Source organism: Pleurodeles waltl, chromosome 4_1, assembly GCF_031143425.1.
Source record: "Pleurodeles waltl isolate 20211129_DDA chromosome 4_1, aPleWal1.hap1.20221129, whole genome shotgun sequence".
Classification (NCBI taxonomy): Eukaryota; Metazoa; Chordata; class Amphibia; order Caudata; family Salamandridae; genus Pleurodeles; species Pleurodeles waltl.
In genome coordinates, this window is record NC_090442.1 from 636,961,393 (window position 1) to 636,976,343 (window position 14,951).

General features: G+C 43.7%; 1 protein-coding gene across 1 annotated transcript in view; it reads left to right on the forward strand.

The window, feature by feature from the left end:
- MON2 (MON2 homolog, regulator of endosome-to-Golgi trafficking) overlaps nucleotides 1–14,951 on the forward strand; it is a 775,721-nt gene that overhangs the window by 608,696 nt on the left and 152,074 nt on the right. The window contains 2 exon segments of the mRNA XM_069229077.1: nucleotides 11,008–11,025; nucleotides 11,305–11,433. Coding sequence (XP_069085178.1) covers nucleotides 11,008–11,025; nucleotides 11,305–11,433 — 147 coding nt within the window.

Sequence of the window (14,951 nt, forward strand, 5' to 3'; positions counted from 1 at the left end):
TGGGAAATGTGTGTGTGTGTATATTCTCATATTCTCTCTCATCTTGTTTGGTGCAAAAAGTATATTTGAAGAATGAAATAAATTAAAGATATGACTTTGACTTCTGTCTGACCCCAATGCCATACAGTAAATGTAAATTTGCACTTGTATAGCGCACTACTCACCCGTTAGGGTCTCAAGGCGCTGTACTCATACCGCTATGGAACCCCTCCTGGCTTTTCCCTGTGAGGTGCCTACTGCTGGGCACCCCCAGGGTGAAGCCAGTCATCCAAGCGCTGTTGGGGCCGTTGTGGAGATTAAGCAAGCTATTGCCCAGAGTTGCAGAGTGGGACCCATTAATTAGATTAGGCACCGAGGCGAGAATTATCTGGTCCAAGGGAATTGAGCCCAAGACCTGCCGAAGCGGGACTTGAACCCTGGTCTTGAGCCAGATCTCAGCTTCAGGGTCTGCCGTTCTAACCATTGTGCCACACTTCTCCACACTGCCACACTTCTCCACAGAGAGGAATAAATATCCCTCAGAAATGGAAATTGATCTTTCAGTTGTTACTGGTAGGCAGGCTAGTCAGTTGAAAGTATTTGAAAGAAATCTCTAGCCCAATTTTGACTATTGGTGATGTTTGAGCATGAGTATCAGTGGCTATGGAGAGTCTTACTATATGTGCTAACAAAGACAAGAGATGACCTCTTGGCTATCTGGCATCCAGTCTTACGATATATGAAGGGGTAAGTAGTATTGTAGCATTTCCTCTATGATTGAGGGCTAATAGGTCCATTCTTGTGCACCCACTTCACTTTCCTCCAGTTTTTGCTCAGACTTACTGATTCATGCCACGATTTTGTCCTAAGAGGTGATGATATTTGGTACCAAGGAAGTGATCAGAATCACACCCAAAGTAGAGAGGGTTCGGGTTTTTATTCTAGGTACTTCTTGGTTCCCAGCAAGGACTGGACCAGGGACTGATTTTGAACCTCAGTCTTGAATGTGTTCAAGAAGGAGAAGTTCAGAATGATGACACTCGCTCATGTTCTGTTGGCCTTGAATCCCTCAGGATTGCATGGTGTGCCTGGAACTGCAGGATATGTAAGTTTACTTGGTGATCCTTCAGGCCCACAGGAAGTATCTCTGCTGTGTTGTAGGGTCAGACAACTTCTGGTTCACTGTGTTACACTTTGGCCTGACATAAGCACTCCAGGTTTTTACGTAGGTTATGTCAGTAATAGTGACCCATCTTCACAGGTCGAGTAGCCACATATTCCTGTACCTCAATGACTGGCTGTTGAATAGGCCGGGGTCCCGTCACTAGACTCTGATCATCTTCAGACAACGGTGTTGTTGCTTTGCAGTCTGTACTTTTCCATTAACAAGAACAAGTCCCATCTTTCACCCATCTTCTCTTTATCGTGGTCTTTCTGTAAACAGTTGTCGTGATAGCATTCCACCACTACAAAGATCCCAGGATATTTGGGCTATGATCCTAATGTTTCATGCGAGAGCTACTGCCCCGTCCTTGTCAGTTGTGAGACTGTTTATTTAGTGTCTTGATCTTCCTGGTGCCGCACATATACTGGCACATGCAGATGGGATTCATATCACTGGTGTGGTAGCCTGGGACCTTCAGTGGTGGATGTTAAATGCCACCATGACCTACCGCATGCATTTGTCCCCTCCACCTCCGGAGGTATCAGTGGTGACACCGATACCTCCAGACTGGTTTGAGATGGTCAACTGAGAGCCCTTTTGAGAGCACCATTATATCAGTCTTTTGAAGCTGCCCACCATGTGCCTGATTAATTATCCATCAAATGCATTCTTTCCAATTGCTCCTTGGTAATCCTGTAGAGTTTTGGCATTTCAGTCAGCAACCGGGTCCTATTTATCCATCTCTGACTGATGTCTCTATGTCTAAGCAAGAATGCCAAATAGCCTCAGCTAATTCCAGTCCAGTGTTGTTGTCAAGCTGTTGTCAGCGAGGGATGTGGGGTCCGGCACCGAGGATGCATCATGCATTGGTGGGCAGTGATGTTATGTGGATTTTTGTGATGGTGGAGATCCAAGCTGCACCAGTGTGCGTTGGTTCTACTCGGGGTTGTGCCGCGCAGCAGATGAGATGTGTAGTCTCCACTGGATCCACAGAGGCTGGTAAAGCACCTTAAGCGAACTTATAAGTGTCCATGACTGGGGTGGCACCAGTTGGAAGGATAGATTCACAAATGGCAGAGTCCAGGTGCTGGGGTTTAGGTTGTTGGAGCCTTCTGTCCCTGAGGTCAAGTAAGCCAGCCAACTAACCCTTAAGCTATTCTGGGGTCTTTGCTTCAATAAATGCAAGCTCATTGCTTACACCCCTCCCCCCCAGCAAGAGGACTGCAGGCAGCAGGTCAGCACAGCAGTTCCTTCAGAACAGCAGTCCAGCAGAATGACAGTCCTTTCAGCTGCACGGTAGTCCTTCCTGGAAGAATATCCACAGGTCCAGAAGAGTACTGAAGAGTTGGTGTCTGAGGTCCTGTATTTATAACCACTTTCCACCTTTGAAGGGGGAAGAAGGCATGCCTTTGACGTGCACAGGTGCCCTACCTTCCTTGCTCGTGCTCCAGGGGTTAGGCAGCACTTTGTGTGGAGGCAGGACACAGGTTATTCAAGTGCAAATTGTGCTGTTTCCAGCTCCTCCCTCCCCTCCTGCCAGTGATGGCCCATCGAGGCACACCTAAGCTCCCTATTGTGTGTGACTGTTTGGAGGAATACACAAAGCCCAACTGTCAACTCCACCCAGTCATGTGACCCAGAGAAAGGCTGCAAGCACTAATTGGCTAAAGGCAGGAAAATGCCAACTTTCGAAATGTGTCATTTTCAAAATTGCTATTCAAAATCCGACTTCACCATAAGATAGGATTGTTCGTTACAATTCCAAAGACACCAGCCTCTACAAACGTCTTGTGGGGCCTGAACACTGTGCTGAGAGAACCCTGCAACTTATCACTCATAAAAGTGGAAATTTTAAAAATTTTATCAGGATTTTTGGCTACCTTACCCGCTACCAAGGGTCTAAAACACTCGATCTCCAGTTTATCTTTGATCTTTCTATCGAACTTCTTATGTATGTGTGCTTGCTCATATTGTGCAATCCTGTTGTGCGAAATGGCATTATTATAAATATATCTGTATCCATATATATATATATATATATATATATATATATATATATATATATATATATATATATGAGATCAGGATTGAATATTTGTTCTCCCCCATTCTCTCTCTCTGGTGCTGCTCTTTGGAGCTTCTGTGTTGAGGGTGTCTTTTAGCCCTACTATCCATCTCTAAGAGCTAAATTTCCTCTTATTGTCCAGCTTCTCATTGGACTGCATCTTCTCAGAACTCTCCTCAATTTAGCTGTATTTCTTCTCCATAAGAAGGCAGTCAACAGGGGCAGCTTATGCCCGGATGCCGTCACCCTCTCAGTGTAAAGGTGGTGTGCACAGGGGCAGCTGATTGGACCAAAAGATTCCTGTGAAGCGCTCAAATACTTTGCTGGGGAGATGCATCTTACACTTGTCCTCAACGTGCACCGAAACTGCCCTCTGCCCCTCAGGGCCCTCAGGAGTCCTCAGGAGTCCTCAGTTCATTTCCCCTGAGAGAGGAATAGAAAATAATGGATGTGAAAGCCAATTTCTGTAACTCTTTGCCCAGTGAAAGTAGGGCTGTAGAAATGGTGTGCTGCTCCAACGCATCCAACATCACGTTCAATCACTTGAGGAGTCTTATGCCTGTATGTCCTTTTTCACCACCAGACGGCTGCCCAGAACTAGTGTCAATCACATAAAAGGGGATAGGAGAAATACTTGCAAATAGTCTAACCTCTGAATGTCACTCGGGGTAGCATTCCAATCTTCAGTTTTTCGCCTAGTGTGCCACTTTAGACAAAGGCCCACCTTATACAATTTAGTATTGACCCTGATCTGCGAGGAAACCGTCAAACCTGAACTGCCAGGTAAGGCATTCTCCAGAGGGGAAAAAAAGCAACTCCAGAGTGATTTTGGATTTATTAGGCCTATTCAGTGAAGTATACTTGGATCCTATGGCACAGTAAAGCAAGGCACCCACGTCCAGGCACTCCCTTGTCCACTTGGGGCGCTGCATCAGTCACATAAAACATGACTGAAAGAAGGTTGGCAAATAGTCTAATCACCGGCAAATGCTCGGGGTAGCATTACTAAGCATGAGAAAAGCCACCATAGCAATACTGCAACTCTAAACATAGTTACCTGTCCTCTTTAATGTGTGGTGGTACTCATTGTTCCAGCCATGATTTCTATTGATTTTTTATGCAAAGCTCCAAAAAAGGAAAGGGAGAAAATTCAGTATGGGATTTGTGTGAATGACAGAACGGGTACAAAAAGTTGTGATATGCTCATTGTATGTTTTCCTTTTATTTCATGTTATCCCTCTTTTTCATCTATTTTTTTGTTTCTTGAAATGTAGGGAAAGCTTCTGTTCCATTGTTGGTGGTTGACTATTATGTGATCTGTGGTGCTTTGCTCGCCTTGGTGTACTGATCACGATTTTAGACTTCAGTTACCTTCCTGATTTGGCATTGTTACAAGCCTAAATTAATGAGGGTGGGTTGCAAGTGTCCCTGTCTACCGGAATTCCTTTGTGTTTTTGCCAGTTGCCATGTTCACAGTGTGCAGCCATCCTAAGAAAAAAGAGTGAACAGTGGTGCACAAACCCAGTCATACCTTGATCGAATCTGTAGATTGAGCCCTGTGCCTGGCCCCACAACAAAGAGTGTTCCAGAGTGGTCTTTAGTGTCAGTGGCATACAAAAGCCGCTAGTGAGTGTCTGTTACTGTTACACATGATTCCCACGCTGCCTTCTACAGCACTCTCTTGCCCATATGCATCTCCCAGCAGACTGATGCATGATGCTCTTCTGCATTGGCGAATAGATCATCCCAGGCGACGGACACTGCTTATTCCCACCTCCTCATCCACACCTACGTAGGAGGGCCTCCTGAGCCACATGGGCCTGTAGGGGGGCATCATATTTACACATGTACACATTCCACTGACAAATAGAGGCATTTGAAGAAAAACATTACATTGTGAATTATCTTGTTTATTAAACACTCACCTTTGTCCTACTAGTTTGTTGACTATGTTTAATATCCTCTTTGCAATTTCCTCTCTTTGTTATAAGCTTCATCTTCAGAAGTAGCCATCGAACTGTTTAACTATATATAGTTGCCATACTACTAGACTATTCCATTTCATTCCATGTTTCTTTCCTTGCATTCTCTTTATTTTGGCATCATACAGCTAGATCCCCTACAGAACATAGGAGAACTTCCTATCCCCTGAAAACATCGGAAATACGAATTCCAAACTTACATGGTGGCAATTGCTGCTAGCCAAATGCCAGTAGAATGCACAAAGGGCGTTCTTCTATATTCTCTAGGGTCCTAGGGACATTTTTCGCACCTTGTCAAAGTAGAGGGGCCAGATGAAGAAAATGAATATCATAAATTTGAGAACAGCATGTGCAGTTTAGTCATATTTAAATCTTCCATAATTCTCATGCTTAAAAGCTACAATTTTTATACTAGGAGTCAAAAAGAAGGAGAATATTTTGTTCGATTTATCACTGCATTAATAGGCTTTTCTAGTACCATTAATGTTGGGGAGAAAACAGATGAACTGATGAGAGTAGTTGATGATCAACACCAGTAGTAAGTGCTTTCATGTAAAAGTTGTGGGTCATAGGTGTTCCAACTCTGGCGCAAGTTATACATTCTCCCAAAGCAATTGAACTCTGCCTAACTGATCTGTGAAGTTAATGAGAACTGTTCTGATTGTAGGTTAAGTGAAGTGTGCAGCATTACTAACAAACTGAATGAACAAGAGCCTACCAAAATAAAAAGAAGTGAAGCAAAGCATGCATATTTTTGATGCAGTACCACTTCCTTTCTTGCATCTTCGAAAACTGTTCAGCCTTAGGAAAGGTGTGCACTATTTGTGGTCTCACAGGTATTTTGGCAGTGCTTGTAAAGATAGAAAATGCACTCAACGACAGAGTGGCACAAATATCTGATAACTCCAGCTCCGATGCTGAACAGTTGAATGACCATAATCGTAACTCTTATATAGCATGATCCTGATCATTAGGGAATATGAAACAAGCAGCTGGTCAACCACCTATGTGTTCTCTCATTGTGTTAGGTCACGAATTGGATATAATAGCTGATTCATCATACTTTAGTGTAATTATATTAATACATGGTCATAGTTCCCACGCGGAGGAACTCCGAGAAATATATTTCAACTAGGTTATGCCATGATTTGTTTCTTTTTATCCCATTTCAACTGTTTTCAGGTCTATGAATACTCAAACTGACTGCCTTTCTTGACATGGACATCTTTAAACAAAATAAAAATAACATCTTTATAGGACATTTTCAAAAAGCTCAGCAATATTACAATTATATGGAACAATCTGTCAATTCAGTGCCCTAAAATTCCAGTGGTATATTGAACTAGGAACGGAAATAATTACAAACTGCACTCTGTATGTAGCCCTCCTTTATTTAGTTCAAGTTCCCAGCACAGGTTGTAAACTGTTGGTGCCTCAAAATTCCAGGCCCTTCAACCTTCATTTAGGGGGAGGGTGTACAAATGCATCATTCTTTGGCTCCAAATAAGCCATAAGCCCCCAAGATTCAACATACATGCACTTATTAACAAACATTGGCAAAGCCAATAGGTCTGACGTTGACCACCAGCCTTTTTGCAATTCTTGTTTTGTTTTGTCATGGTTTCCTTAAACTTCTTTTAAGAAGCTGACGGGCCCTCAACATAAAAAATAGAAATAAAAAACATTGGCTAAAGACAAAAACATATTTTGGTCTCAAAAAAGCAGATATTACCACAGAACTCCCTTGCCTTGAAGGGTTCTACTTTCTGTGTATATGTGGTCCTTGTAAAAGGGCAGCATGCCCTAAGTCACAGTGAAGTCACCCAGTGGTTGAAGTGGGCTAGCACATTGCCCTTCGACGCATGCTAGAGTGGATGGAAGAAAAATGTGAATGACATAACCACAGGTTAATGGATAAAATGTGGCTGAAATGACATAACCACAGGTTAATGGATAAAATGTGGCTGAAAACCCATATGAGTATGTGTGCTGCACACATAATTTAGTAAAACTGAAAGGTCACGGCTAACAAGGACCTAAAAATGCCAGTTGGCCTGGGATTGGATGTCAGCCTTTGAGAAATAAGGCAAGAAAGAAAGAAATCGAGACAGAAACGAAGCAAGAAAGAAGGAAAGGTAGGAAGGGGAGAAAGAAGTGAAAGGATAGAGAGAGACGAAAGAAGGAAGGGTGGCGGAAGGAAGCAAGGAAAGAATGACAGCAACAAATAAAGGAAGGTAAGAAGGCAAGAAAGGAAGAAATAGGGAACGAAAGAAAGAAACCAGGAAAGAAGCCAAGCAAATAAGAAGATAAAGAGGGATGGAAGGAAAGGAGGGAGGCAAGGCAGAAAGATTGCAAGAAACAAAGCGAGAAGGAAGGATCAAGAATGAAGGAAGGAAAGAAGGCAGGAAGGAGAGAAAAATAAAGAAAAAAGTTGGAAAGATGGAACGAAAGAAGGCAAAAGAGATAGAAAAACGGAGTTGTTAAGATTGATAGAAAACATTCATCAGGGTATATTCAGAGTTCATGTGAGCTTGTGTGAAATAGCAGCAGGCCACTCCAAAATGAATTTAAAACAGCATTAACAGGAGATGGGATCTGATAAAGCTGGAATTACCACTCTGACCGCATCTAAATGCAAAGACAACACTAAAGTTGTTATAAAGTACAAACAAAACCATTGGCACTGAAAGACACTATCTTGTGTGTAGATGTGCTCCTTGTGAAAGAACAAAATTCAGTCTCTAAAAATGAAGTTAACCAAAAGCTTGAGTAGGCTGAAAAATTGACCAATGCGTTATGATATATTGGGAGGAAGCAAAATGTGAATGACACAATAGCAGATCAATGGATGAAGAGAGGTGAACAAAAGGCCCTTTTTGTATGTATAATATAATTTTTATAAAATCAAAAGATCTTGGCTATTGCCAGATCTAAAAAGGAAGAGCAAGGAAATAAGATAAGATTTAAAAAAAGGGTCAGGGTTTGAAGAAAGTGGGAAAGAACCAGTGGACCAAGTACCCATTGTTGAAGGTGACATAAAGAACATGGGATTGTGTTATAGTCCGGTGGGAGGTGGGCATTCAACATTTCCACTTATTAGTCTTCGGTCAAATCTAAAATTATTCAATACATCACTATCTGCTCATGATGGGCTACATAATTCCTCAAAGGGGAAAGTACATATATGATTTTTCCATCTGAAGCGACGGCTGACAGTATAGTCTCACGTTAGTGCTTTTGCCATCTTTCTCTTTGTGGGAGAACCTCTTTTTTGTTGTGTCCTCAGTAGGAGCCATTAGGGATTATAAAGATTAAAGACCTCCCAACTTGCTTCCCCACACCTTGCTGCAGCACCTCTCTGTATATTATGTATGTGCACTTTGTCCAATACTCTTTCCTCTTAAATACTGTTCTTAACCATCAGTGAGCTTGTGATCTTGTGATGTTCAGTCCTTCCCTAACAGTGCAGTAAAATAACCTGTAGACAGACCCTCCCTTGTGCTTATAGCTTTCAATGCTGCTGTCGTCTTTAGTCAGCAGATGCTCCACTTCCGGGCTCCTTCTACTTTGCCCACCCATCTTGATAACAGGTACCTCCTTTTATTTTGTCACATTATACCCCGATCAAATTTGTGGCCAGATGGGTTATTGTAGTCAATCCTGTACAGCAATTCTCACAAAGTATCTAGTTGCAGGGGTCCTCCCAGTTACAAACTCCACCAACACCATGGCAACAGCTGGGCTGCTTCTGGGTGGTTCACAGTTCAGCAGCACTGTGAGCACATTCTATGGGTTAACCACTTGAGGTTCGATCAGGCAGACTTGGCAGAGCCACAGGCTTGGTAACAGTCAGTTCTTTGGAGACACAGTTGACTTGGGCACATGCTGTATTGGCAGGGGTCTGTTCAGGCATTGCCACAGACCAGTAGCAGGCACCTTTCATCAGGATGATGCCCCACAGTCACCCTTTGTTAGTGCCACAGATCCTCATTTCAGATTGGATGACAGGCTGCGAACTGGGAGCACACTAATCATGCTCTTGTGAGTTTCTGCTGGATGGATCGTCATCTCCAGGGTCAGCCTCTCTTGTCCACACTGAAAGTCAATTTCTCCTGTAATTTTGGTGCACTCCTTCCCTCTTCTTTTGGGCAGCTCATTTCTAGGCATCAAGACAGTGAGACATTTGTTCCTTCAGATTAGACTCCAGGTGGTGTTGCCTCACCTGTGGGAAGTAGGTTGTCATGCAGACACCGTCTCCAGATGCCCGGTAGTATTCTGAAACAAGCAGATCACCAGGTCCCTCTTTTATACAAGTTCAGCAGACCAGAGATGTGTGTTCTTGATCTGCATTTTTAGAACCAGTTGGAGTTGGTTCTCCTTTCACGTGTCCTCCTCAGGCTGACTTCCAGACTCCGCTTTTTTCTACAGTGATGCTCCTCATTGCAGAGCCGTTTCCAGGTTGGACCACTCACAACAGAATCACAAAGAGGTGCAAGCATTCTGCACCTGATTATCAACAGCCACGTTGAGAGTTATCAAGAAGAGAGACAAGAGGCTAGCTTCTTCTAAAGGACTCTTCACATTCTGAAGAATAGAGACTGCAATGTCACCCTATACCAGATGGTTGTTCAGAAGAAGACTATCCAGCAGCTCTTTGAAGAAAAATGACCTAATTGAATTACTAAGTAAAGCTGGTCTCCTTTTTCCCTACTTTCTTGTCTAGTTCTCCTCCTTCTAGTCTCAGGAATTTCAATAAAACACTTCTACGGCCTGAGAAAGTAACCTCTTTTTGTGCACATGAACAGGCCAGGGTTTTCCAAAATGGAACTCACAGGCCTACTTTTCTCAGGCTCATTCAGACACTTGTGGTATATGTATCACTTGAACTACACACACATTCATACAGACATATATGAGTTGGGAAGTATATGATCACAGAAACACTTTATTCTGGCAACTCCTCTCTACAGGCCAATATTTATGACAAGGGCAGTAACTTGCTGTTATTAAAAAGAGCATGCTTACGTGCTTTGTGTGCTCCATCATGCCCAGTACAGGTTCAGGACTGCACTCATGTCTTGGGACAGGCCTTCGCACACATGCAGTATTAGCATGAGGTTGGGGCCAAAAAATCAGGATACCAGAAACTCGATGATGGGAATTTCGGTCATGGAACATGACTATACACCATGGAGGGGACATTCCTGTTCTGACAGTGATCTCAGTCTCAGTGTTCCTTGACACATCGTTTGCTAAAATATGTCTGGAAATTAACCTCACCGGTCATAACCAAGGCATTATGTGCACTTCTTGTTAAGGAGGCACTTAAGGAGGGATCTGTATGTGTAGCACCCACCTGCGGAAAAATGTTGTGATGCTTACAGTGTGCTCCTGGGATTTATTTCAAGATGGTCAAAAAGGTATCCATAAGAAACAATGGTGACACAGGATGTTGTAATGACAAACAAGTAAGTCGGTAATGTATTTAGCTGGTAGTATACATTAGAGAGAGCGTTAGTGACATACTTGTTAAAACTGCTTTGTCTGAAAAAAGTGTTTTTATATTTATACATTTATATAAATATATGTAAACAATATTGTATTCTCTTCAATGAAAACCAGAGGAGGAAATTGAAAGAACCAAATGCTTCCTTTGTGTAAATACCTCAGTAATTTAGGTAATCTTAGGCATGCTAACATTTGTATGTTTGCCAGTTTTTACTTAGAAAGATGCATAACAATTTCCTAAAAGGTAATGTTTGTATACCTCAATTTTTCTCATTTTATGTGCCCTGCAACACATGGGATCACAATAGATTCAACTGTTTGCACCGGTGAGTTGTATTTCATTGACGTTTGCCCTTCCCTTATAGATCTGCAAATAGTTTAATATTTTCTAAATCCACATCCAGCTTGATTATATGTATTTCCTACTTTACTTGGAAACATGCTTGTGTCCACCTTGCTTAACTGTATACCCATTCACCTCATCCCTTTGTGGAGGATCATGCATGTAGCACAGTGATAACTGTAAATAAAATTGCAACTAATGATCCCTAGCTCCTTCAGACATGCTGTCTAATGGTATTGCAAACATCCTTTCCTTTTCTTAGGCAGAGTGGGTTGCCTTAAATTACGTACCTTTTGCAGAACGATCACTGGAGGTTGTGGTGGATTTGTATCAAAAGACTGCTTGTCACAAGGCTGTTGTTAGCGAAAAAGTACTTCAAAACATCATTAAGGTAAGGAAACACATTTTGTTCATTCTTATGATATTGTTAGTCCTGTCAGCCTTAGATTGGTCTTCCCCAGGCTTTTTGCCTGTTTACCTTACATTTTTGCTGTATCGTTTTGTTGGCCTTAGGACTCTGAGCACTTTATCACTGCTGACTAGTGCTAAAGTGCATGTGCTTCTTCCCTAAACATATCAGTGGTGTATCCACAATTGGCATATTTAATTTACTTTTAAGTCCCTTGAAAAGTGATATACAAAATACCCAGCACCTGTAAATTAAATGCTACTAGTGGACTTGCAGCACTGAATGTGTCACCCACTTAAGTAGCCCTTTAAACATGTCTCAGGCCTGCCACTGACTGCAGAGCCTGCGTTTGTAATTTCACTGCCACTTCGACCTGGCCTTTAATACCCCTTGGCAAGCCTCAAACTCCCATTTTACTACATATATGTCACCCCTAAGTTAGACCCTAGTATCCCATAGGGCAGGATGCATGTAAGTAAAAGGCAGGACATGTACTTTTAAATTTTACATGTCCTGGTAGTGAAAAAGTCTCAAAGTCGTTTTTCACTACTGAGAGGCCTACTCTTCTCATAGGCCAGCATTGAGAATTCCTCTATATACTTTTAAGCTATGATCCCTGATCAGAAAGGAGTAGCTACATCATGTTTCATATTATTGGAATGGTGATGATAAATCCTCTTCACTTATAAAGTCGGTTTTAACATTACTATTTTAGAAAGTGGGCATTTCTCTGCTATGCCCTTACTGCTTTGTGTGCCCTGCATCCTGTCTCGGCTGGGATGAATGACAGCCACACTATTTCTTCTAGAAAGCCACAAACACTGGACGGTTAGGTGTGTCTGAGCACTCATCTGCATTCTGATGGCTCTTCCTGGGCAGGAAGGGTGGAGGGGAACTGACACATACTTGAGTAGGGAAGTGCCTGTCCCCACACAAAAGGCTGATTACCCCCTACTGATAGTCTGGAGCCAGAGGTAGGAAGAAAGACGTCTGTACACTTCAAAGACCCTTCTTTGAAGTCACCCCCAACTTCAAAGGCACATATGGGTGTAAGCACTAGGGTGATCATTTTGACTTCGGCGGTCTTTTGCGAAGACGTCTTTTGCGAAGACCGCCGTCGAATCGGGTGCCAAATGACCCCCAGTGTTGGCGGTCTTACGAGTCACCTATGGATTTATGCCCATAAACAGGCAGAAATCTGACATCGTCAGCCTGACAGACGGCGGGTGAGAGGCGGTTCCACCGCCAGCACGCTACTCTGCAAGGACTCCACCCTCCATATTACGAGCAGTAATATGGCGCCGTGGTCCTTGCACGGCAGTGCAGCATTGGCGGGGGAACTGCCAACATCCACCCCCTCCCGAATGACAACCTCGACGTGGGCTGCTGAGTGGCCCAGGCAGGTAGGTGGACCGACCTAAGAGGGGGCGGGAGGGGTGTGATAGGTGCATGTGTGTGGTGAGTCCGTGTATGTGTGCGAGCTTGTGTGTGTGTGTCTGAATAGGTGTGCATGCATGTGTGTGTGGGACTGTATGCATACATGGAGGGGTGTGAGTGCATGTATGCATGTGTGGAGGGGAGGTGTGAGTGCATGAATCCTGAGGGTGGGGGAGTTCATGTATGTGGAGGGTGTGTATGAATGCGGAGGTGGGGGTGCATGTCTGTGTGCGAGCGAGTGGGGGTGTTTGCAAGTATGCATGCGGCCTGTTGGGGGCGGGTGTCTGCAAGTGTGTGGACATGTGGGGGTGCATGTGCTGGCAACAGGAATGGGGATTCCTGTCACCAGCTGCATTACCGACAGGGTTTTCGTGGTGGAGTAACCGCTGCGAAAAGCCTGGCGGTTTGCTGCCTTGCAATACGGCCTGCGGTCATCGGAATGCTGCCGGCCCAGAGGTGCTCACCACCGGCCGCGGCAGTCTGGCAGCACCGTCGGCACTGGCAGCGTTGTGACGGTTTGGCTTCGGCCAAACTGGAAAACTCATAATGCGTCGTTCTTTACCACCAGGACCGCAGTTGTAAGACCGCCACCGCGAGTGTGGCAGTCTTAAGACCACCACACTCGTAATTAAGGCCTAGGTCTCTGACCCTACCAAATCAGTACACTAGTGGAAATGTGATGGATTCTGCCAGGAATAAAGACTGCTGTGGTAAAAGGAGTGCTACGCTGCTGGACTGCTTTCCAACAAGGACTGCAGTCTGCCATATTGAGCCACCCTCTTGACTGCTAATCTTTGCCCTGCTGAGGAAGGACTGGACACACTCATCTGACTCAGAGTGGCTTCAAGGGATTGCTGGCTTGCCCCTTGTTCTCCTGCAGTCTCGGGGACATCAAAGACTGCCTGCAACTCTGCTCTTGCTGCTGGACTTTGCCCTCTGAGAGTCCTACACTTGCCTGAGGTGCCAATCTAGTCTTGGGCCTTCAAAGTGGGTTTTGCAGCTGTTTTTCTGCAAGAATTGAGATATCCGAATAGTTGTACTGCTCGAAACCGCAGCAGTGCCTGCCGACTCATTGCGATTACACTATGACGCAGGACCCAACTGCGAGGTTCAACAACGACACAGAGCTGATTTTTGGACATTGCTGTGTGACTCGACGACGATGCATTGCATACACCTCACTAGAGTTTGACACCAGCACAGGACCTGAATGCGAGGCTCAGCACCGAAGCATCTGTATGACTGCGTGGATTGGAATCAACGCATCACTTTTGCATCACTCTTCAATATTGACACTTGCTCCATCCAAGTTACTTTCTTAGCGGGCTCTCTCTGAACTTTGAACGTACCCTAGTCTAGCACAACCTCAAGTAACCTTTTAGCGCTATTGACTTCTAAGCACTATTTTTGGTTTAGTCTTAAAAAAATTATATCTTGACTTTTACTGATTGGATTTTTGTTGTTTTGTTCTTATTTTACTCAAATATTGTCTATTTTTCTAAACCTATGTGGAGGCTTTACGCATTGTCTCCTGGGATAAGCCTACCTGCTCTTTGCCAAGCTACCAGAGGATGAGCACAGGTTATCTTTAAGTGTGATTCTAGTTTACCCTGACTAGAAGTGGTGGTTCCTTTTTGTACAGGGTGCACACCCTAACAACCAGAAATCCCAGTTCTAACAGAGATTAGACGACAATTGTACATACACTTAAGCATACTTTCCTCACACACTTTCAGTCTGTGTTTAACGGATGCATTCAGAAGATTACTTAAAATTAGAGTATAAAATTTGGGTGCCCAGGAGAGATTTGTGATTTCATATAACTCTTGGGTACAAAAACAGTGTCCAGAATGTAAAGATTACCACTTGTTTGGCTGTTTTCGGGTTAATCAAGTTAGCACATGCGGGGTATCCTGTGTGTTCCCATTCCCTGCACGAGTAAGAGGTGTGTGTAGAATGGTCTCTCCCAGTAGTTCTACTTGTGACTGGAGGCTGGACAGAAAATACTCTGGCCTCTGTGAAATGGTCTGTTATTTGATACATAAAGAAAAGTACAGAATAAA